Raw genomic sequence first — 24,611 nt, 5'->3', positions numbered from 1 at the left:
GAATCGAACCCACAACCCACAGGTCCCTGGAGCTGTGTGAATGCGACACTACCTGCTGCGCCACCGTGCCGCCAAAAGCTTAATTTGCTAAATATTGTAGGAAAATAAACAATATACATACCACATTTCATTGTAGTTTTCTATTTTTAAATAAAGCTTCAGCAAATAAATATAGCTGTGAAATGAGCTGAAATGTGTCGTCTGTTAAGGATTTGTTAATTTAGTTTCTATTGAAAAATTACCAAAACATGTCTGATCAGGGGTGCCCAAATATACACAGCTGTGTAGTTCTTTAAAGGACTTTTAAATAGAGTTAATTGTCACAACAACAGTTTGGTACTTATGTTTATGCTTAAGTGTTTTCTTTTATTATTATTATCATTATTAATTATTATAATAATGTTGTTGTTGTTGTAATTATTATTCTTCCTTTCTAAATCTCAGCTTCCTTACCTAAATAACAATAAACATATACACCCCTCTCCTTTTTTTTTTTTACTAAATAAATTACATAAACATCATTAGCATGTGTGAGCTCTTTGTCCAGATGTGGATGATCCAGGAGTCTTCATGATGTTCTACACGTGACCCCGCCCCTCACGTGAAACCCCATGCTGCCAGAAAACACGGACCATTACATTGATCTAAAATGGTATTCATTTAAAACGCACAGCAGTAATGTCAGTTACTTAAAAATATTTGAATTATGAAAAATGAATGATTCAAATATGCAAAATATTTGATTAGACTAAAGATTGTGACATCTCTGATAATCACAGTTCATCAACATCTCACCTCACTCACCCCCCACCCCCGAAAACACATGGAACCTGCCTCATTGGCATAATCAGCAGACTGTACCACTGTCCTCTCAAGAGCGGGTGATTCCACTGTGTTTGTCCCATTGATGTCCCGTTCACAGCGGTCTATGTGTATATTGCAATTAAACTCTTATTCTGCTTTACATATATGTATATAAAGCAGGAGCAGAATACAGAAACTTAAACCCTGGTAAAGTAGCTTTCACAAGAACCTATGTGCACATTTCATATTTCAAATAAATGGCTTTAAACAAACCTAGGTTTATGTAAAGCTATTCTAATTATAAATTATTTATGTAAAATCATTTAAATACATAATGCCCTGTCACAACAGCCATGTTCATATTACAGATCAGTTATTTGAATGAGGGCAGCATGGTGGTTCAGCAGGTAGAGTTGCGGTCACACAGCTCCAGAGTCCTGGAGGTTGTGGGTTTGAGACTTTGGTGTCCTGTGAGGATTTGGTGTGTTCTCTGTATAGTTTTAGTCCAAAAAAAACACACACACATTGGTAGGTGGAGTGGCGACTCAAAGTGTCCATAGTGAATGTGTGTTATATATTATATATTAAGACCGAATGCTGTTTTTGGAATCAGACTGTGGGTTTGGAGAATGTTTAAATGTTAGCCTTTACTCTTTTTACAGCTTTATTTAATGATGTTTTATGTATCTGGTTGTTTTGTGGCTTTACAGAAGTCTAACACAGTGAGTCTCCTTGTGTCTGATGACGGAGTGGTACAGTCCTGCTGACGGACACGCCCACTTCGTTTGGCCCCCACTGTTGAGAATGAGTTTGTGTTATTGTTTATATCTGAGACTTTTGCAATGACTGATGAGTTTCAGAGAGTAAAGGGAGCCCCCCAAAACTTTTTTTACTACGTATTTTAACGTACAGATGAACGTCTCATCCTGCACTGTTCTGGCTCTCGAGCCAAGGAAGTTATGAAAAGTTGTCCCTGCGCGCTTAAATATGGTTTTAAAAAGGGAGTGAATTCATGGAGCTCCGCAACGGGATCCACATCCAATTCCAAAGAGGAGTGAGGACCGAGCCGCTGCGGCGAGGCTTCAAGAGAGCGCAACCCGCCGAGAGTGAGCCCAGAAATGGCTTTCTGAAGGTGTTGAGGCCGCTGCCTCTCCAGGACAACGACGACGGGGATGGCGGCTGTTTCTCCTTTCTCAGGAGCGCGAACCTCGGCGTACCCGCGCCCCGGTACAGCCTCCTGCGGGAGGTAGGTCGCGGGAGTTACGGGGTGGTGTACGAGGCCGTGGCCCGCAGGTCCGGAGCCCGCGTCGCGGTGAAGAAACTCCGCTGCGACGCTCCGGAGAAAGTGGAGCTGGCCCTGGCCGAGTTCTGGGCTCTGGCCAGCCTCGAAAAAAGGCACGAAAACGTAGTTCAGCTGGAGGAATGCGTCCTGGAGAGAAACGGCTTGGCTCAGAAAATGAGCCACGGCAACAAACGGTCCAAACAGTATCTGCGCTTAGTGGAGACTTCGCTGAAAGGTAAACACTTAGCTACAGTTACACGTTGGCTTCATATCGTTAGCATTGAACACGGTCAACTTTGGTGTGTGGAAAACTCGCTAAACTATCCCTTTCCACCTTAAATCTGTTGCTAAAGTTTGGTGTCATCCTCATTTACCAGTTCCACCTTAAATGATACTGGCGTTAAATACCAACCACAAAAGTAGGCTGCTGTTGCCAGAATGCTACTGCTGGACCGTTTTAAGGTGGACATAATAATTCCAACAAGTCAACTTTAAAGCAACCACGTTAGTACAGACTCAGACACGAAAGCATCGGGGTTTTATTTTCATATGTGGTACATAAACCATTGAATAAGTCTGTACACATTCTGAAAGGTGTCCACAATAAACAGAATTTAAAATAAAATCACTGCGGAGGTTATGATCCTCAAAGTGTTTAAAGTGAAAGTACTTTGGCCTGTTTCGCCTGTGAGGCCAGAATGGATCATTAGCAACTACATTTAAAACGCCAGTGTTAATGCCGTGTAGGTTGTCTGCTGGTAGTTTGGGCTAAATATCACAGCTTGCTATATCTTTAAAGCTTCGGTGTGTTTTGCTTTGCTCCCGTGTCCGCCGTGTAGCGCGTGAGGGAACACCATGTTCCAACTCGATGACATTTAACCCTTTCAGTGCCACAGCTCACACACCCCCTACTCGTTCTTTATTTCCAACCCTCTGCTTCATAACCCTATCCTTTCCTGCTCCATAACCTTATTTTATTTCTCCTTGCCCTCCATTTTCTGTGCTGTTCTGCCTTGGTCCATTTAAAAAATTAATATATAAATAAAAAAAGGCCAACCTGTTTGTGTTACTTTAAGTGATCATATGCAAAAATCTAAATTTGTGATTGTTTACAATTTGTCATACTTTTTTTGTTGTTTGTTCTTGTTTTTTGTGTTATGTGTAGTGCATGTGTTCTTGTCAAGTGTGTATCCACTGGATGTTATGTAAGTGTTATACTTTCCCAAAGCCAGTCAACAAATAAAAAATTTAATCCTGAGGGCAAAACCATTTGAGGCGTGGGCAAATGCCTAACGCACACGATTACAAATGTAAAAATGTGTTAAGCTTTGGAGCTTCCCTTTGATCAATTTGTTAACATAAGTTCACACATTAGTTTCCCCTCAGAGTTCCCAAAGAGCCGATTTATGCTTTTAGGTTGAGTGACTTCTGTCTTTCAAGCTCAAAGAGGTGTTTAAAGTTTAAATGTCAGTCCTATGTCTATCTAAATAAACGTCCTGGCTCACAGGACTCAGCCACTGTAAAGCCCAACAGATACAGTTTGTATACTGATGTAAGACCTGGAAAGATTACCATTTGTTCAGTGTTGACTAGAAGAATCAGTTCAGGGCTAACTGCTGTTGTGTTAGATTGCTTAAGTATTTAGTGCCTAAGTATATGAATAGACAAGCAGCTGTTCCTTAAACCAAGAAACGAATGCTATCAAACCTAAACCATCTTTTGTTTGAAAGCACACGTGAAACAGTGGCTCATCAGTTTGGCACCAGACACACTCTTAGGAAGTTTGCTTTCAATTCTTCTCAGACTTTTCCTAACTCTGCAAAATCATTAGCAGACAGATAAAGCTTAAAAACCAGAAATAGCACTGTATATGTAGCTTGCTCGAACCTGTTAAAACAAGTAGTAACTAAAAGAAGAGAACCAGAAACCATAGAGCTGTAATTAATTTTAAGGTGGAGTGTTGAAGTAATGTCACCATGGAAAAATAGTTACGTAAGCATGTTGGTTTGATCGTCAGGAGTATTTTTGTTTAAATCTTAGTTTCTAAGGATTGGGCTGATTTTGAAACCTAAAATTGAAAATATTAAGAGGCTTAAACTTTTATGGCTTCCAAAATGTACTAATATTTTTACAAAGAAGTAAAATTCCCATGTTTTTCCAGGTGAGCGCATCTTGGGGTATCCAGAGGAGCCGTGCTATCTCTGGTTTGTTATGGAGTTCTGTGAAGGTGGGGACCTGAACCAGTACATCTTGTCCCGACGGCCTGACCCAAAAACCAACAGGAGCTTTATGAAACAGCTGACCAGTGCTGTGGCCTTCCTTCACAAGAACAACATTGTCCACCGTGACCTCAAACCTGACAATATCCTCATCTCACAAAAATCTGGCTCGCCTGTCATTAAGGTGGCAGACTTTGGCCTCAGCAAAGTGTGCGCAAGTTTGGGCTGCGTGGAGCAAGAGAGTGAAGACCATGTCAACAAGAACGTTAACGTAAACAAGTTTTGGTTATCTTCGGCCTGTGGTTCTGACTTCTACATGGCACCTGAGGTGTGGGAAGGACACTACACAGCCAAAGCTGACATTTTTGCCCTCGGCATCATCATCTGGGCCATGATCGAGAGGATCACGTTCATTGATGCTGAGTCCAAACGGGAGCTCCTTGGCACGTATATCAGGCAGGGAACTGAGATCGTCCCCGTTGGGGAGGCGCTGCTGGAGAACCCTAAGATGGTGCTTAACATCCCACAGAAGCCACGGAGTGCCATGTCAGATGGCATCCGGAGGCTACTGCAAGAAATGCTGGCTGTGAACCCTCAGGACCGGCCAGATGCCTTCCAGCTTGAGCTTAAAATGGACCAAGTCACGTGTGCCGCGTGAAAACAGCTCCTAGGCCAAACACACACTGACCTGAATTTAAGGTGAGTTTTCTAGGACTGCTGTTTACCTTTACTGAGTAAGTTTTATGTTGTCCTTATTTTCCTGTTGCATCTATTTATTTGGGGCGGCACAGTGGTGCAGCAGGTAGTGTCACAGTCACACAGCTCCAGGGACCTGGAGGTTGTGGGTTCGATTCCCGCTCCGGCTGTGTTCTCCCTGTGTCTGTGTGGGTTTGCTCCAGTTTCCTTCCACAGTCCAAAAACACACGTTGGTAGGTGGATTGGAGACTCAAAAGTGTGTGTGAGTGAATGTGTGAGTATGTGTGTGTTGCCGTGTGAAGGACTGGAGCCCCCTCCAGGGTCTATTCCCGCCTTGTGCCCAATGATTCCAGGTAGGCTCTGGACCCACCGTGACCCTGAATTGGATAAGGGTTACAGATAATGAATGAATGAATCTATTTATTTATCTATTGGTTTTCACAGTCTTGTGTCTGAATTTGGCTTCTCAGATGTATTACTGCTAACAACAGATCATAAATTAAAACTTAAAACTACAGTTGGGCCATATATCAAAAGCATCATATCACAGTACAGAAAGATGTTTGATGCATAAACGGCAAACAGAATATGAAGACAGTCAAATGGATTCAACACATGCTGTACTTTACCAAATAAATTAAAAATGCCGAATAAGATTTTTTTTCTAAATTCAACCATATATATATATATATATATATATATATATATATATATACACACACACTCTGCTCAGAAATGTTTTTTTTAATTGTAATAAAAATTGGGCTTCACGGTGGCGCAGCAGGTAGTGTCGCAGTCACACAGCTCCAGGGGCCTGGAGGTTGTGGGTTCGATTCCTGCTCCGAGTGACTCTCTGTGAGGAGTTGGTGTGTTCTCCCTGTGTCTGCATGGGTTTCCTCCGGGTGCTCCGGTTTCCTCCCACAGTCCAAAAACACATGTTGGTAGGTGGATTGGCGACTCAAATGTGTGTGTGTGTGTGTGTGTGTGTGTGTGTGTTGCCCTGTGAAGGACTGGCGCCCCCTCCAGGGTGTATTCCCGCCTTGCGCCCAATGATTCCAGGTAGGCTCTGGACACACCGCGACCCTGAACTGAATAAAGGTTACAGATGAATGAATAATAAAAATGTTTAATAAAAATAATGAAATATATTTATAGTGGGCACCTACTTCTTTAAACATGGAGGGTCACTATTTAACAGCTCAGGCTGGCGGAGATTTTTTTTATGTCATGTCACTTTTATGTTAGAAGATATATTTAAATTACAATGTGTAGACATTTTCATGATACATAGTAGGTTTCATGATGTTTTGACACAGACACAATATACTAGTGTATAAGTACATTTAAAAACGCTATTAAAAATGATCACAAAGATTTGTATTCAGGTTTTGCATATAATACTAAAATAAATTAAAATCTGAATTACTTTCTGAATTACTTTTAATGAAACGTGCGAATGGCTAGTGTTCTTTCAATTAATGATTACATTCACCCAATGTTTATTATAATTTCTTAGTCCGTGGACAAACGTAATGTGTCTCTTCGTTAAGATTTATGAACGTGTTGTACGTTATCATTTTATTTTAAAGCCTTTTAGAGGCAGTTTTCCACAACAGATTGACTTTAATCTGCAGTAGGCAACACATGTTCACTCTGGATTTACTTTCCCTCAGTCCATGCTGAAGCAGTTGGTTTTTGGAAGGAGGAGGGGTGAATGTTTTTCAGGACATTAATGTCCTTCGTGTTAATTTCTTTGTATTTTTGAATGACTGAGCAAGCACAATTTTGTGTTCAGGCCTTATGCTTTTGACAGGTATGTCCCGCATCTCTTCTTCTCTGCCTAATCAGGAATGCCGGATCCCCGCCTGTTGCTTTGTGTTGCCTTAATTAAATCCACAACGCACATGGCCGCAGGGCCAGAGTGTACTCTGCCTTCTACCCAACTCCCTTCCTCTTGGCAGACAAGCTTTTCTGTTCTCATTTTTTGTATTTGCTTGTAAATTTCACCCTGGAGGCATTTCAGGCATGATGGATTCAACCAGGTTTGACACTCTATAAAAACAAGAGCCAACATTGTTGTTCTGAGAGAGACAACAAGAAGCTTATTCCCAGGTAGCTTGTGATGAAGGTGTAGCAAATTATGGTTGGATCAGGGTTAATGTTAACCTCAAAAATCCTGGCATACTCAGATTTAAGCTAAGAAGTTTTGGGCCAATGCATATATCTGTATTTATCATATACATATCTGTAGCTTTCTGTACATACATTCCAATAAAAACTTGTTTCTAAAGGGTACAAAAGCATAAACATCGATACAGTTCTGGTCTATCATAGTGACCCATCCTGAATATTTTACTGATTCTACGTCTTTAAAACATCAGTCAGGAATATTGGTCAGATCTAAAACGTTTGTTTGATGGTGGTTATGTCCTATATATAAATATATAGACTGATATACATTTGATTGTATCAATAAATGTGAAGTAAAGATGATGTACTTGTTGGTGATGGATTTGATGTAGGAAGGAGGTCAAACTGTCTCCCATATGAGCGTGACTGTGTGGTAACCTCAGAGGAAATTTGCTATTTTAAAGTCACGGCACACTTGACCAGAGCACGCTTTCCTCCTCCTTCCTCTGACTATAAATCCTGAGCCGATGACGTCTCGGTATCGTGCGTTCTTCTTAGATAACCCACGTATCGCTGGAGGCCATGTTGAGCCTCTGGAGCGGTTGAGCTTGTTTCATTGTTGTAAGCTTTTATGTGGCATCCGTGATGTGTCAGCAATATGCAAGTCCCTATTAGGCCACAGATGGCTAGTGAGCGGGACAGGGGCTCATTGGATGTGTATGTGATCGCATGTTTCCAGTGACGGAGCAGTATGGCCTGGTTTTTTCACTGAAGGCTCGTATATAGAGCAGTTATGCAACCAGCCCGCCCCCTCCCTGTATTGCCCCTCTGTCCTAAGGAATCAGTCATCCGTCAGAGCAAACTGGACTGGGAAAGGAGCCTGTGTATAGGAATGGGTGATATTGACTTACAATGTGTAGACATTTTCATGATACATAGTAGGTTTCATGATGTTTAGACACAGACACAATATACTAGTGTATAAGTACATTTAAAAATGATCACAAAGATTTGTAGTCAGGTTTTGCATATGATAGTAAAATAGATATAAATCTCAACTACTTTTAATGAAACGAAAATGTGTGAATGGCTAGTGTTCTTTCAATTAACGATTACATTTACCCAATGTTTATTATAAAACAATATGACCACAGTTACAGCGCAGTATCATCTTATTGTCCACTTGTATCTGTATCCAGTGTTTGAGTTTTTGCAGTACGACGGATAGGGATTGCGACCTGTTAAAGGCTGTCCTTTCTCCATGGCCTGAGGTAATAGGAAGGGATTAGTAATGAAATGGAGATCATTGTAATTGCCTGTAGAAGCCCCCTGTGCACTTACACCCCCACCCAGCCTCAGTTGTGCCCAGCAGTTAGACAATGAAACCACTGCAGTGACTGCTGTTCCCCACGTTAAGAACATTTTGTCCTCCCTGCTTGTCTGGTTGAATGTGGCTCATATAGGCTACAGCGCACGTCCGAGAACTGTATCTGAAATTATTATATGAATCTAAAGCTTGAGAGCCTGCAAAAAATAATAAAAAAGGATCAGGCTTATTTTGCTAATGTTGCACATTATCGATTATGTCAAATATTTGTTTTTTAACTTTTAACCTTTCAAAATAAGTTCAGGTTCCTTTAGGATCAATAAAGTGTACTCACTGTCAGGAGCATGTAAATTATTATGCAGTATTTATAATAATTCAATGCCGTACTCTATATTATTATCATTTTTTGTCATGCCAGCACTCTTTGTATTTACATTCCATTTTGTAAGTATATATCAACCATAACATTATGACCACCTCCATTTTATATCCATTTTGGATTTACATCACAGACTGTAGTCCATCTGTTACTCACAAATTTGTTTGCCCTTTTCACCCTCATCTTCAATGGTCAGGCCCATCACTGAGTAGATATGATTTAGGTTGTGGACCATGTTCAGCGCTGCAGTGACACCGATGTGGTGTGTTATTGTGAGTTATGCTGGTCCGAGTGGATCACGCTCAGCAATGCTGTATTGTCAGTGGACTGAGAGTGTGGAAACAAGGAGTTGGTGATAAAGTTATTGTTGCTGGTCATATCTGGGCATGCTACACATTTGTAAGCAATACAATGTCCAGTCTTGTGTTTAGAATGGCAGCCCATGTGTTTTTCCTCACTGGCTCACAATTTTATAGGGTTGCTTGGTGTATGCAGCTCTGCTGTGTTTGATGTGTCTGGCTCCGTAGGGTATTTGAGGGCCAGATTTCTGAGGCTCTCATTTGGCTTCTGGCTGCAGGGTATGGGACAGTTTGTACTCAATGCTCCCTGTGGGCGTGCCAGCCCATATGTAGGATATATTGTTGATTGAGTAGAGTGCCACAGCTGCTTCAACAACTGCAAAAAATATGACCTGACGCTCAAGAAAACGATGAAACGTTTTATTTATTTAGCAGTTTGTCGGCTTGTTAGTTTGTTTATTTTTCTGAATGATGGGACCTAAAGACACAGCAGTCAAAGGAGAGGTGAATTCAGTAGCTTCATAGTTGCATGTCCTAAACAAAACTTAAACGAACCTTGTAATAAAAAAAATGGTTCCCCTGTTGGTTGGCTGCCCCTATTGATATTGTTGATTGATTGAAGCGGTGAAGGGGATAACCAGTTTAGAGAAGCTTTGGGGTGTGGGGGAAGGGCCGTGGACTTGTGTGCCAAGGAGAGAGAGAGAGAGAGGGCGAGGGGCGTATCTTGTTGAAGAGAACCATTTAGTTTGCCTGTGTTATGCAACCAGCTGTAATGTAAAGCCTGTGCACTGAGCACACGACAAAAACAGCAGCAAGGCAAGAAGCTGGCCATTGTCACCTGTGACTATCACACACCAGACTTTCTCTGTCAAATCTCTTGTTTTCCTGTAGAATATCAAGGGTTTTTTAATGAGTATGCTGACTATGTTATTTTAGTTCATAATGACAAATTATTCCAGAAGTAACTCACAAATAATTAACAGTAATTGACAAATTAGTCCAGAATTACAGACACTTTCTGCAAAATTACCATTTGGAAGAATTAAAAAATATAACTAATTATGTTAAAATGTAATATCAACTTTTTTTTTATACAAACATTTATTTTCACTCAGTCATCTTTTAAAAGTCTATGGCTTTATTTAAAAAAATTAAGTATCCATACCGTAGCCACAGCAAGGTCAGTTCACTTTCTTATCTAGTACTCTTATGACCGTATCAGTACCTTTTTGTAGTGTTCACATACATTCTATGAAAAAGTAATGCTTTGTCCAGTTGATCATAGACCAACACACTGCAGTTATGATCTGATCCAACTGGAGCCAGAATAGCATTTTGAACCCATTACACTAAGCCACACTTCTGTGTGTATGTAGATAGTATTGTAAATATGATTTAAAAGTGAGCCACACTGTGACTCCAACTTTCTTTAAAACCATGGGATATTTAATATGATTCAGTTATTTTGGCCTGTTTTATTAATGATCATTTTTAAATTATGTCTCCACAGGTTTGGGAACAGCTGAAGAGTCTCAGCAGAATGGAGAAAGGGACTATGGGTCACAAATCAATGAAGGTTGTTTTGTGATCAACTTAAAATAACAAAAAGACTCAATTTTATTCAGGTTTTAAATCCTATGCAGTTGACTTTTGTAGCAGTTTCTCATTTTTTCTACTTGTTGTTTTTTTTTTAAGACACACTTTGACACCCTATGCCTCCAAATCCTGTAAAATGGCACTCTCATTTTTTTTTTTAGATATTATCAAGCTCTTTTCTCGAGTTCAAGTCGGATCAACACTGTTGCTGTAGGTTAAGGGCCTGGTATTTCCACTTCAATTTTATTGATGTGCTGTTTTTGTTTTGGACCAGTAAGAAAGATTTGCTGCACTTTGTTCTCAAACATATCACCTCTGCACTTCCTACACCTTTACCCAAAGACACCATGGAATTTCAAGATAAATATTCCATGTTCTGGATGCCGTGAATTATTCCAGAAAGGGTGGAGTATTAGTTGACAGTTGTACTGTGAATGATATAATGTGAATGAGTCGGGTACACGCAGGCCCCGTCTTTCCTTCTATTCCTCTCTCCTCCGATGTGGCTGGTCGAGAAACAGAGTCCTGTTTCAGAGTCTCACTGTTGTGCCTTATTTCATCTCTTAAAGAGAATATTTCAAGTAGGTTTTTTTATGTTTAATTTTTTTTTTTTACTTAGTTGCATCTTTACAAGAACATTGCAACAAATTCATATGCACAGCCATGCTTATGCGCACAAATACATAACACTAACATCATAGATTCAAATACTTGAGTTAACTTTCTACCAAAAACCCAAATGATATGAGGATGACATCCCTTTTTGCATTTGTCAGATTCTCAATTTATATAAATACATGTATAAATTAGGAGCAAATAGTTGAGGCATAATTCAATTATCATTATTTTTTTGACCAATGATTCCCCACTGGGCGGCACAGTGGCGCAGCAGGTAGTGTCATAGTCACACAGCTCCAGGGACCTGGAGGTTGTGGGTTCAAGTCTCGCTCCGGGTGACTGTCTGTGAGGAGTTGATGTGTTCTCCCTGTGTCTGTGTGGGTTTCCTCCGGGTGCCCCGGTTTCCTCCCACAGTCCAAAAACACACGTTGGTAGGTGGATTGGCAACTCAAAAGTGTCCGTAGGTGTGAGTGTGTGTGTTGCCCTGTGAAGGACTGGCGCCCCCTCCAGGGTGTATTCCTGCCTTGCACCCAATGATTCCAGGTAGGCTCTGGACCCACGGTGACCCCGAACTGGATAAGGGTTACAGATAATGAATGAATGATTCCCCACTCACTTCTAATTAACAATGTTATAAATTTGACCCCATCATGCACATTGTACAAGACATAAGAATGCATCAAACAGATTATTGGGATTTTAATGCAAGTATTTTTGGATGTGAATGTTCGTCTGTTCTATAAATCTAACCTTGACGTGCCGGAAAACATAACAAATATGCTTCAGAGTCTCTGCAAACCAAACTGAAAAAATGGCAGTGGAGTGAGGATTTTTTTATTTTGTAGAAATGTTAAATGGAATAGTTTGTTGTTATGTAACATGTTGTCCAACTCCAGTTGTCTTGGACAACCTGCTGCATGGTCCTTTTACTGTGGCCACAACTGAGCCATATATATACATATGCACAATCACCAAACCTCCACAAACACTACCATGCTCAATGTGCCAGGTTATTTCTCCTGTAGGTTTTTTCCTTCAGTGGGTTGAAGTTAATCTTTTATTTCTGAGGCTGTAATATAAAAACATCACCTGTAAGATCACTTTGTAGGAGAACCTCTGTACAATGTGGTCATTGGTTATTGAGGTTACAACATTTTTCTTTGCTGGAATATTAAGAAACAGTTCCTTTTTAGTTTATTTTTCCTCCCAGTTTCCAGGACTTTGTCTGTTTAGTGTTTTCTGGTTTACTTATTTTCATGGTTCTACCTCATGTTTTTCCACAATGCTCCTGATGTTGGTTCCCACTAAGCCGTGTTGTGTCAGATTGTACATTGTATTATATTATATATATATAACATGTACATTCATGCATTCTTTCTTCCATAACGTATTATTAAACAACCTTGTTGCATGTGTGCTTTTACACTTTAAGCTCCTTTCATCCCATAAAGACTACAGGTTCAGTCAGTTCTTTACTTGTCCAGTAGCTTAGAATATTGAAAATAATGCCTACTTATGGATGCAAGTGTGTAAGGGTTGGCATTAACTGCATATTTATTATATTGCAGTATTTAGAATATGACATTGTCGATGCATCACTCTTTCCCAATCGTTTAGTTTAGATTTAATTTATTCCAGTTTTTAAAGGAAAGACTTGATATATATTTTATGTAACATCTGTTTACATTTACCTAAGTACACCTCACTTTTTTTTAGACCACATACCTACAATGTCTAAAAACACACACCACTGCTTGCAGTGTTTTCCTTCAGTAACAGTGTGCTACTCAGATACAGTAGTTTTTCCTGAAATAGGGCGGGAGGGAACAGTGAAAAGTAATCCCTTTCATCATTAGCCTCAAAAATGTAAATGTCCTACGGAAAGTACCTGAGCGTCTCATTTATACAGATATTTTATATCTCAGTATAGGAAACATATCTTACTGTACACATTAAATGACTGCAGGTGAAATGAATGTGGTCACATGAAACAAATGTTTTTGTGTGTAGTAAAATAGGGACAGAAATCTGTTTATCACATTCAGTAATACTCTGGGACCGATACTGAAGCCCTTCCTCACTTAGGCATCTTTTTTTAATAAGAAATGGGATTGAACTCCATGCTTCTTCTAAGGCTTTAGTAAAGGAAATGGAATAGTGTGCTTGGCATGGTAGATTAGATTGTCTCTGTATTGAAGTTATGAGCCACTCATGGCATTCATTCTTTCTGTAAATGATTGAGTTGTTGTTGTTTTTTTTTTTTAAATAAATGAATGATTGAAACTTTTGAGGTTTTTGTCTTTATATTTTGTGTGTGTCTGGGTGGGGGTTGTTTGTTTGTTTGTTTTTCATTGTGTATTGACCTGCAGGTACTGGTGTTCATTCTTGTTTTTGTTCCAAATTTAACTAGTTAAAAACTTTACGCAATTTCATAAAAAAATTTCAGTGACATTTACTTACCTTGTGCATTTTAATAGTGTGCCAAAGAGTCATTTAATAAAAAACTTTTTTAGCTCACATGCTTGGTAGAAAGAGAAATGCAGAGGATGTTACCTTGATCTCATTCAGGTTACACTGGTATCTATTGGGTTCCATTTATACAGAGTCTACAAGGTCTTCCTTATGACTTTTTAAGCCTTTAATGGCTGAGGTCTAGCATTTACTGTTCTTCTGAAGTGTTAGAGCACTTACTCAACTGAGGCTTACTGCAAATCCCAAGCATCACTTACAGCTCAGCAGGTGGAAAATCTGATTCCTATGAAGCTCCTGTGCTGTGTAACAGCGTGAAATATTACAGTAATTTCTAGTATAATAACTATATTGATCAGGTTTTATTTCAAATAAAAAGAGCATTTGTAGATAAAATATAGGACATAAATAATTGGCAAAGTAGTTTTCTAGCTAGATGTATTTTACATTGTTGACTCAACTGTTGGTGTACTAAGAAAACATATTGTCAGTGTCCAAAGAAAAACATTCATTCATTCATTATCTGTAACCCTTATCCAGTTCAGGGATGCGATGTGTCCAGAGCCTACCTGGAATCATTGGGCAGAAGACGGGAACACACCCTGGAGGGGGCGCCACTCTTTCACAGGGCAACACACACACTCACTCACACACTCACACCTAGGGACACTTTTGAGTCTCCAATCAACCTACCAACGTCTGTTTTTGGACCGTGGGAGGAAACTAGAGCACCTGGAGGAAACCCATGCCAACACAGGGAGAACACACCACACTCCTCACAGACGGTCACCCGGAGTGGGACTTGAACCCACAACCTCCAGGCCCCTGGAGCTGTGTAAAGAAAAACATGTATCTCCAAATAGTAATTTTACAAGAGAAGGGAAAAAAACGTCTTAACTGCAAACTACAGCTGTTGTTTTTTTTTTGTGTGTGTGCTAAAATAATTCTTCCTTTCAATATTTAAGATTTATTGCTATATTTTAATGATTTGTATCATTTAACATACTGAATACACTATATAAAACATAAACTTAGTGAAAATATTACACATATAATATTTATATAATAAATATAGAAAAGTAAAATGTATTTATATAATAAAGTGTGTTCCCTTATTTATGTTCCTTTATTAGCATGTGAATTTGCATATGACAATATACATCACATATCTTTGTTATGTTAATTTGCATTATGTTGTTGTGTTATTATTGTTCTTTAATTATAAAGTTGAGTGGATGCTTCATGCTTCAAACAGGTGGATGTTTGGGTCAATCACCTTGGCCTAAAGGGTCACTCACTATATGCCAAGTTCTGAGACCCTGAGAATATCAAGAGAAAGAAGCTTCTATGTGCAACACTCCTGGGGAATAATGAGGTCACAGGCTGTGGTCAATAGTCCATAATGGGACATGATCTTATTTGGATTATCTGTCCTTGCACTAATGAGACAGACTGAACTAATTAAGCACTGCTCCAAGCAATAGCTCAGTCTTCAGGATTCAAGAGTTTTATTTTCAAATGCACAGTAAAAAGCTACACTGAGCAAAAAGGAAATAAAGAACATTATATAGAAAAAATCAGTACAAAAGAAAACTGAAATAAGTACAAAAATATATACAAACTAAGGAAAATGATGCTGTATGTGTATGAAACGTAGAATATTGAATATTAAAATTGAACAGTGTTGACTAAGAATGGCTAAATGTAAATTGCTAATGAAAACACATATGTTGTGTGTTGGGAAAGAACAGCAAGAATAATCTTGTTTTTATGTGTGCAGGAATTTGAAGATGAGTCTGTGCCTATGTGTGTATGTAGTACTTTTTATGACAAGTAAAAAAAAAACAGTAATCAGAGCAGAAGACTCAGCTCAGTTGTACAAGCCAGTCACTCTTCATTAACCCCTCTCAGATTACTACATAGCTTCCAGAGACTCTGCTCCATTATCAAAGTCTGGAGCTGAAAAGGTATGTGTTTGTGTATGTATGTGTATGTAAACATTATGTTACACACACACACACATATATAGTGATATATTTTGACACATAGTGACATAAGTAACACAATATAAATGACAGTAAGCAATATATATATATATACCAAATTAACACTATATAAAACTTTAATGTTGTTTAAAATGTGTATGCCCGTTTTTTTTATTCCAGCAGCACATTTCAAACAAACTGAGACAGGGACAAGTTTAATACTGTGTTGCATCTCCTACAGTGCTTTGTGATTTTTCGTGTTTTGCTACCTCACAACCTGGAATTAAATTGGATTATTTCAGGGTTTTCATCATTACATTTACAGAACAACACTACAAATTTTAACATTTTCTTTTCTTTTTATTGTAAAGCAAACAACAAACAGGACACCCCCCTAAAGTCAGTACTATATACAGCCACCTTTTGTGGCAATTACAGCTAATTACAGTTTTCCCCTTAAACCACTCGAGTGTTGCTTTACCAGTATGCTTTGTGTCATTGTCCTGTTGGAAGGTGAACCTCCGTCCCAGTCTCATATCACCGACAGACCGAAACAGGTTTTGCCCAAGAATAACCCTGTATTTAGTACAATCCATCTTCCCCTCAACTCGGACCAGTTTCCCAGTCCCTGCTGCTGGGAAAAACATTCCCATAGAATGATGCACATGAGCATTAGTGAGCCTTCCATGAGCTCCCATGAATCTCTGACTGGTTCACATGTTATCCTACCTTGGACAACCTTTACTAAATACTAATCACTGAATGCTTGGAACCCCTCATAAGTCCTGCTGTTTTGGTGATGGTCTTACCAAAGCAATATCACCATTTGCCCTTGTCAAAGTCTGCCTGTCCATTTTCTGTCTGTACAGTTGCTGTTTAATATATCCCACTCCTTGGCCCTTGACTGGTGCCACTGTAGGGAGATAATCAACGTTATACAGGTCACTTGTCAGTGCTTTTAATCTTGTGGCTGATAGTCACTTATTTTCACATATAACCAGGTGCACAGAAGCTCCAATGATTCAGCCCATAACAAAACACTGAGCACTCTCATGCAGGTTTGTGTGTGTGTGTGTGTTTGTGTGTGAACAGGAAATGTTGCCTATAGGCCGTCTGCAGCAGCTGAATATGCCAGAGTACACACTGTACTTTAGCATAGGAAGGTCTGCTACATATACATCACACACACACACACAGAAAAAAAGTCCCATATCTATAGCACACCTGCGTCAGTGTACACCTTCAAACAGACACACACAGACAGACACTGACACAAAGAAAATTAGGGAAATATGACATTTATTGATTTGACCATGTCCATTTAAAGACTTTCTGTACCTCTGGCTTGTCCAAGAGCATTTACCATTAAATACAACACTTTAAATAATACTGTATTATTAAATATAATAATCTGTAACACGGTGAGGGTTTTGTATTTGACAGGTTTTTTAGACATGACAGGAGACCATCGTGTTTATACTTTTCTGTGGAGAATATGGGCATTGCTACAATGCTAAAATATGTTACTTTTTTCCTGAAATACAGCACATAAATCAATTTTAACAAAATTCTATTGCACGTTACCACATACATAAATGAGATTTAAACATTGATGTAGTCACTCCTGGTTTCTACCGATGTAGATAATTAATTTATTTATTTAAGGAGGTTTTACAGGGACGGTGAGAGGAAACACGCCTGTCCCGCCAAATGCAGCCATTTTATTTATTCCTCACAAGCAGCAGTGAACCACCCGGGTTATAGTGGACATGGGCCTAGATAATGGAAACAAAGTGGTGAATCTGTAAAATTGTTCAACAAAAAGGGGACCTTCGTAAACTTCAGCTGACGGCACTTGCTCTGAGTTCGTGACCCACAGCATTGCGTGCAGTGAGTATTCGTCTGACAGAAGCGACCTCCGTTGTTCTGGCACGGAATGGCAGCAAGTAAATAAACAGCCGCACGAAGAAGTGGAAGTGGAAGCTGCTGCGGCTTTTCAGTGGCACGCGTCCTCGGGTCTGTCATGAAATGTGGTTTGTTTCATGCCGAAGGACACGAACCACCATTTTACTCGCAACATGGCTGGGATATTACTGACTTAATGGCAAAATACCTGTGCAAATATTTTCATTTTCAAATATCTACTTCTTAATTTGATTTTGCAAGTTATGTAAATTACTTTGAAAATGAAAGATGTAGAGCAAATGTGTGCAGCGTATTTAGATACCGTGTTCACAACTGCTCCTCAGTGGCTTATGAGACTTTTAAAATTCTTCAGAAGAAAAAGAATCAAACAAAAAATGATAATAATAAATAATAAAAAAAACACCATGGGAGGTTTACATTTCTGGTTCAGGTTAAAAACATACAAATTAGTGCACAGCCTTGAAGCTTCCAAACCTATAAAGTTAGTTCTGTCTTAAATTCAGCTTCAGAAAAACATGAGCCTTATCATTTTATCAAATTTGGGCTCAATGTGAGACTTTACTGAGATGTCTTTTAAAACCATGACATGGCAGATTCAAGGGATTTTTTTTGAACAGCAAACAACCTCTTGCTAAAATCTTATTTGTTTTTCTTTGTGATTTTCTGTTACTTGCATCAAGGCTGATTGGTGCAGTGGATTATAAAACACTGGTGTTATGTCATGGCTTTGTGGGAAACATTTTCAAAGAGTGCAACACCTCTCTGCCAAAAGATTTAACGACTCTGGGCCTCAGGCACACAAACTGAACTCTTATGTAACATCGCATTCCACCAGTCTTTTACTATGGGACAACTTTGCGTGTGGGTATGAGGGGTACATATGGAGGGAAAAGACTTGTGCACCAAAAATAATAAATGCACATTATATGCCAAATCATACCGGGGGCATAGAGTAGGTACATTCAGCCACACAAAGATTAGTGAGGTCAGGTACTTGTGACATTTCTCTTCAGCCAAAAGAAATGGAAGAATCATTGCTTCTTCATCGCCTCCAGATATTTTAATGTAATTTAGTGCACGAACTTAACAGTGTATTCTCAGAAAAACAAACACCCAGAAGTACAAGTGGTGATGCCTTTACAGATGTGATTTTTGTAGATGAGTCAGAGTCTGTATTTAGCTAATGAGTAACAGTGTGTACGCTGCAAGGTGTATTTTGCATATTTAAGTATTTGTAGATTTTTATAGCGAGCCGTGATATTGCCAGACAGACTGACCGATATATGTGTGTGTGTGTGTGTGTGTGTTGTGCTGATGTGAGTGTTTCAGACACAGTATTGTTTGCTAAATCCAAACCAAACCAATACTTAATTCAAAAGTAGGAATATCAATAAACACAGGGAAGAGGACTGCTTACAATACTTTGGAACAGCAAAACATGCTTCCTTTCTCACTGTGAATCTGACTTGAATAAATCTTAGTTTTAAGCCATCTCAAGCTTTGTGGTCTGAAACTTGGCCTCCCAATATATTTAGCTTATATTTAGTTTAAAGACCCCTGGGCATTGACCATATTGGCCCCTTTATTAAACCAGTCCTGGGCTGGCAGTGTATTCTGGAACATGAATCTGCCTTAAGCACGGTATCAATCAGAGTGACAGAAAGGAGAGATGCTCTTTTGTATTGCAGTAAAAAAAGAAAAAAACCCACACAGGTGCCAGTTATGCAATCGCCCTAGAGTGCACTATGTGATCTATATCTCTTTCTTGTTAAACAAAATAAAACATAACATGAAAGACAACTCAAACCTGCAAGAAACAAACAGAAAGCAGAGGTTTGAAAAGAGAGAGAAAAGAAATGATCCACACGTTCCTCTTATGATCCATTAAAGATAGGATGTGAGCCCTAGACTGAATCCTGATTTGAATCTGGAGCCATCAAAGTCAGACTGAGTCACAGAGCGCGTGACAAAAGAGACATGGCTTTGAAAAGAGAGCGACGTGTGGAGCTGAAAAGGCAGAAACTAATGGAGCACCATGTATTGTCCAACACCTTTTCACTGTGCTCTGAATCACACTCTGCCATGGAACACTGCATCCGGAGCTCAGGGTCCACACTCCAACTCATCACAAACACACACACACACAAGAGTAATGCAGATGAAAAAGAGACCAGAGGGCTGTGTGTCTGTAAATGCATTGATCCTGTTTGTACCTTAGCAATATTAAAAGAACCATTCAACACAAGATATACTGGTTTTCCCCTCAGTCCATATGGAACTGATCATCTAAGACTTGTCTAATTGCCAGTGTTTTTTAGTTTTGCACTGCAGCTAGTCGAACAGAATAGTGGCTTTAAAATAAATAAATAGTAGCCAAAATAATAGTTTAAATTATTATACAGTAATACAGATTAGCTAAAAATGAATATAAATATCATGGACATTTTCCTAGAATGCCCAATATATACATAGATGCATGCCTTTACCGAAATACTTAAAAAACTATACATTACCTTTCCATTCGGGTCCACTGACCACACAGGACCACTTTGTAGTTCTACGATTACAGACTCTAGTCCACTCTGTTCCTCAGTGATCAGGACCCCCGTAGGACCACCACAGATCAGGTAGGATCTGATTCATGTGGTGGATCATTCTCAGCGCTGCAGTAACACTGACATTGTTGTTTATAATGTAATGTTATCAAGCCAAAATGTGCTACCAACAAAGGGCAGTGAGAGCAGTTGAAAGGGTCATGGTCAAACAATTTCAGCAGCAGCCAGTGCAAGGTTCACAGGCATTAGACAATATTCATCGTATATGTCTGTCCTAAGGGTGTGAGCCAAAAGCCATGGACTTAAGCCATACAGAGTAGTGAGAGTTTAGGCAGATAGACAGACAAACAGGAAGCTGGGTGAATACTCTGACAGATAGAAGAGAGAGAGATGTAGACAGACAGACATACAAATAGATAAACATAGATAGGTGGATAGACAGATATGTGGATGCTTAGATATCAGGTAAACAGACAAATAGATATGTATTCAGATAGGCTTTTAAAATGATTCATCAAAAGACAACAGGAGTAACTTTTTCATATGGTTTTATTGAGTGAAAATTCAGGGTAAGAACAGGATGTCCCAGGACTGAGAGTATGATCCCAGCTCTGAGAGAGAGAGAGAGAGAGAGAGAGAGAGAGAGAGAGAGAGAGAGAGAGAGAGAGAGAGAGACTGGCTGGCTGGACGGCTGCCTCGGGGCTGCTGCGTACCAAAATAAATTGACCCACATCTGAGACACTGTGTCTCAGCTGGCACATAGCATGGCTCCACTGGCGCTCAAACGTCGCGATCTTGTCATAGCACATTTTTTCTAATTATTTTTATTATAATTTGTTTTTAATTAAATTCATATACAATACAATAATTATACAATAATAAAAAATACAATAATTTGTGAAAGGTAAAATACTGAGACCACATGTTTATTAATAAATTTCAATTCAAACAGCCACTAAACCCAATTTATTCAAGTTATTTCATTCAATCTGTTGAACTTCTACATTTTCATTGTTACTTATCTTTGCCTTTGTTAGTGTCTATTTTATTCTTTAGAATTGATTGCAGTTTTATGATTTTCCACTTCTTTTTGCTGGTGGAGTGTTTTATCAACATCGTCTTTAACAATTTAAGCCATGTGTGCATTTAATGAACTTTTTCACTGCAAATGGAAGGATGACTTTTCACAATATGGTATATAATGCCATACAATTTAAATATCAATTTATATTACAGCACGCATAAAATTCACAAATTGTATATCATTTGCAGCACCTGTCTATACTGCGAGGCTGTACTGTCTATCATTTACCAGACTCTATGAGCACATCTAATACTCCCAAAGCATAAATGTGTCAAACTTGAACAGAGGTCATTTTCTCTCGAGATGTAGTGTCACTATAGAACAGGTAGCAGGCAACAAGTCTGATAATGACTGGGCAAGCAAGAGGGGAATTTCGAACTTACACTTCCCTGTGAAATGCTGATTCTGCTCATATTACTGTGAGAAGCTTTCGTGTTATTATTAAAAAAGAGAGAGAGAAAAAAATACCACATGATTTTAGCTTGGCATTGTGGATAATATTTCACTGTGTTTACTGATATCCTGCCTGATAGAATAAAATAATAACTATTATAATTAATAATTAGTGCCATGATATGAATACAAATTAACTTCATGAAGTGACTAATTGTTATGTTGTTAATATATGACGGTATTATTCTGTAATTTTAATTAAAAAATAATTGGGAGCTTTTAAGTTGAAACTAACGTAGAAACCAACATAAGAGTACCTCACGAAACTGGCCTGTAACCCAACCCGCACTCATACGTACTTACTCAAAGATAGGGTGACCAGACGTCCTCTTTTACCAGGACATGTCCTCTTCTTTAGACTTAAAAAAATATCCGGGCGGAATTTCACAAACGTCCGGGATTTTGTTTTTCTAGAACTTACATAGAACTTCGAGAAGCGTTTCGTTCACAAACTAGTCCCGCTCCCCCTACTCCGATTGGTTCGCTTGAGTGAGAAGGGGGAGGGGTGAAGTAGCCTAAAATCTTCTGATTGGACGGTCTGACTGTAGAGCTACCGTTATTGGTCGATAGTCGATAACCTTCTCTCTAACCATTTAATTGGTCAGTCTGCAAGTCAGTAGTCGTCCACCCCCCCCCCCCCGAGGCGTGTCCTCTTGTCCTTTTTCTCCATCTCAGATCTGGGAGATCTCCCTATCAAAGATGTATGATAAAATGTTCCAGATATAGTGCTTTTCAGTGCTCAATGATACTGTGTCCTTGTTGACATAATTACATAATTCCCACAGTCTGTCAGGCTCAATACTAATGTGTTTTTGTGTTTATCCTGCACTGTTAACTTACGTTGCTACTTTTAATGGTTTTCAACATCACATGACGCCACAACAATGACATCACATTCCTAGTACTGAGAACAAGAATTAATTTAACATTGCTAGCATTGCTTTGTAGGTCACTTTTTGTAAAAACCAGCACAAACCAGGAGGAGAATGTATGGTTTGTGAGGTATGATATGCCTCCATAAATGGCCTGTGCGCTGGCACCAGGTACTACAGAGTCTCATTAACTAGCCTGTGTATATGTTTCCCCTCAGAAGGCTAAACAGGCTAATCCTAATCTGTCCGTTCATGTAATCTGAGGGTGGAATAAAGTTGTGAAGGCACCACAGCTAATCTGTCCTTGGCCCTGAGAAAAGTGACGCAGCACAAGGTAAAGAAAAAAGAACATATGTGCAGTAATGGTGAGATTAGTGCAGCAGGTGCCATAGTGGGATTACTCCTTCAGTCATTATGGTACAGTCCAGAGTCTTAATCCAATCCACAACATGGTTAATACCAATATTTCTGGGCATATTAATTTTTCAGCCAGCTGAATGGTCATATGTTGTTTTTGCTGGGGATTAATAATGGGCTTAATTAAAGTGCACAAAGACTGGTTATGCTAATTTACTCTGAGGCCATAGACTGTAGCTACACAGTACCTTTAGTTAGGGAGCATAATTGTACTTGGTTCTATAATAATTGTAGATTTTTAAGTTGATTTCATACGCCCGATTTAATATCCAGGACATATACTCGTTTATTTCACACAATTCTCTGTTTTAGCTGTAAATAAACAAACATTTAACAACAATATTGTTTATGATGCCAACACACACACATTTGTGTTAATTCAGGTGCTCTGCATCTTTTACGGTGGAATGGTATGTTTGAGAAAGAAGCCAATTGTAGCTTGCTCATGGTTGAAGTTTAACTTTCCTGAATGTTTTTGGTCACTCTTAGATTTACCACAGTGATGGTACAGCAGGTAGTGTTGCTCTCACAAGTCCGGGGATGTGGGCTTGTGGGTTTGAGCCCAGCTCCGGATGACTGTCAGTGAGGAGTTAGGTGTGTGTTCTCTCCATATCCATGTGGGTTTACTCCAGGTGCTGGTTTCCATCCATAGTCTAAAAACATACATTGGTAGGTGGACTGGTGACTCTAAAGTGTCCATAGGTGTGTGAGTGAGTGTGCGTTGCACTGTGAGGGAATGGCTTCCTGCTTTGCGCCCAATGATTCCAGGTAGGCTCCGGACCCACCGCGACCCTGAACTAGATAAGTTGTTACAGGCAATGAATGAATTAATGAATGGATGAATTAACCTGTTACCCTGAAATGAATTAAGCGGCAAAGAAGATGATGATGATGAAAGAATGAACAGAAATTAATTTGTAAAATGAGCTCTTCAGTTTTGTAGCACTTTCTCTCTGTTTACATTTATGCAGTTAGTGGTCTTCTGAAACTTGAGTCAGTTCCTCTAACAAACGTATCAACCCCTTTCATGCTTTTCTACATTCTGAGGTCTCTCCACCATCCAAAGTCCTTCAGATGCTGTTTCCTTGGCTGTGTTTGAGCGGGCAGTCTCCAGTGAACGCTCCTGTGCCAGTATGGACTGCTTCCCATTTACAGAGCCAGTGCTGCATACACTTTTTCCTTTACGCAGACAGAACAGAAATCAAAGAGCGAGGAAACATCATCTAAATATGTGTAGTGTAGTGGATTGAAATCTTCACCATCGTTTTTAATGTGTCACTGAAAAGTGTGCTGAGGTCTTCATGGGGATTGAGCACATTATATTTTCATTTAACTTTTGTCAGATTCAGCTTGTCACAGCTTCACTACACAAATGCCTGGAGGCCTCAACAAGTTTAACTGGTTTCCATCAACTCGTACCATTCAGAATATCACCTCACTAAAGTTCTGGAGTTTTATTTTAGGTTACCTTTGTTTAAAATGTAACCCAGCATTTTATGG

General features: G+C 39.3%; 1 protein-coding gene across 1 annotated transcript; it reads left to right on the top strand.

Annotated features, from left to right (window-relative positions):
• The first annotated feature begins 1,643 nt into the window (after positions 1–1,643).
• stk35 (serine/threonine kinase 35) lies at positions 1,644–13,593 on the top strand. Its single transcript, XM_066672638.1, has 3 exons — positions 1,644–2,321; positions 4,248–5,004; positions 10,647–13,593. The coding sequence occupies exons 1-2, from the start codon at positions 1,817–1,819 to the stop codon at positions 4,961–4,963; spliced, it is 1,221 nt and encodes a 406-aa protein (XP_066528735.1). The 5' UTR covers positions 1,644–1,816; the 3' UTR covers positions 4,964–5,004; positions 10,647–13,593.
• The last annotated feature ends 11,018 nt before the right edge of the window (positions 13,594–24,611 follow it).

Source organism: Hoplias malabaricus, chromosome 5 (assembly GCF_029633855.1).
Source record: "Hoplias malabaricus isolate fHopMal1 chromosome 5, fHopMal1.hap1, whole genome shotgun sequence".
In the NCBI taxonomy this organism is placed as follows: domain Eukaryota; kingdom Metazoa; phylum Chordata; class Actinopteri; order Characiformes; family Erythrinidae; genus Hoplias; species Hoplias malabaricus.
The sequence above is the reverse complement of the archived record's forward strand: the minus strand, read 5'-3'. Positions and strand labels throughout refer to the sequence as shown.

Excerpts from the sequence above, each read along its gene's own strand:
- stk35 (XM_066672638.1), top strand. The coding sequence starts at position 1,817 with ATGGAGCTCCGCAACGGGATCCACATCCAATTCCAAAGAGGAGTGAGG. Across the intron at positions 2,322-4,247 it reads AGTGGAGACTTCGCTGAAAG|GTGAGCGCATCTTGGGGTAT; the intron begins GTAAACACTTAG and ends ATGTTTTTCCAG.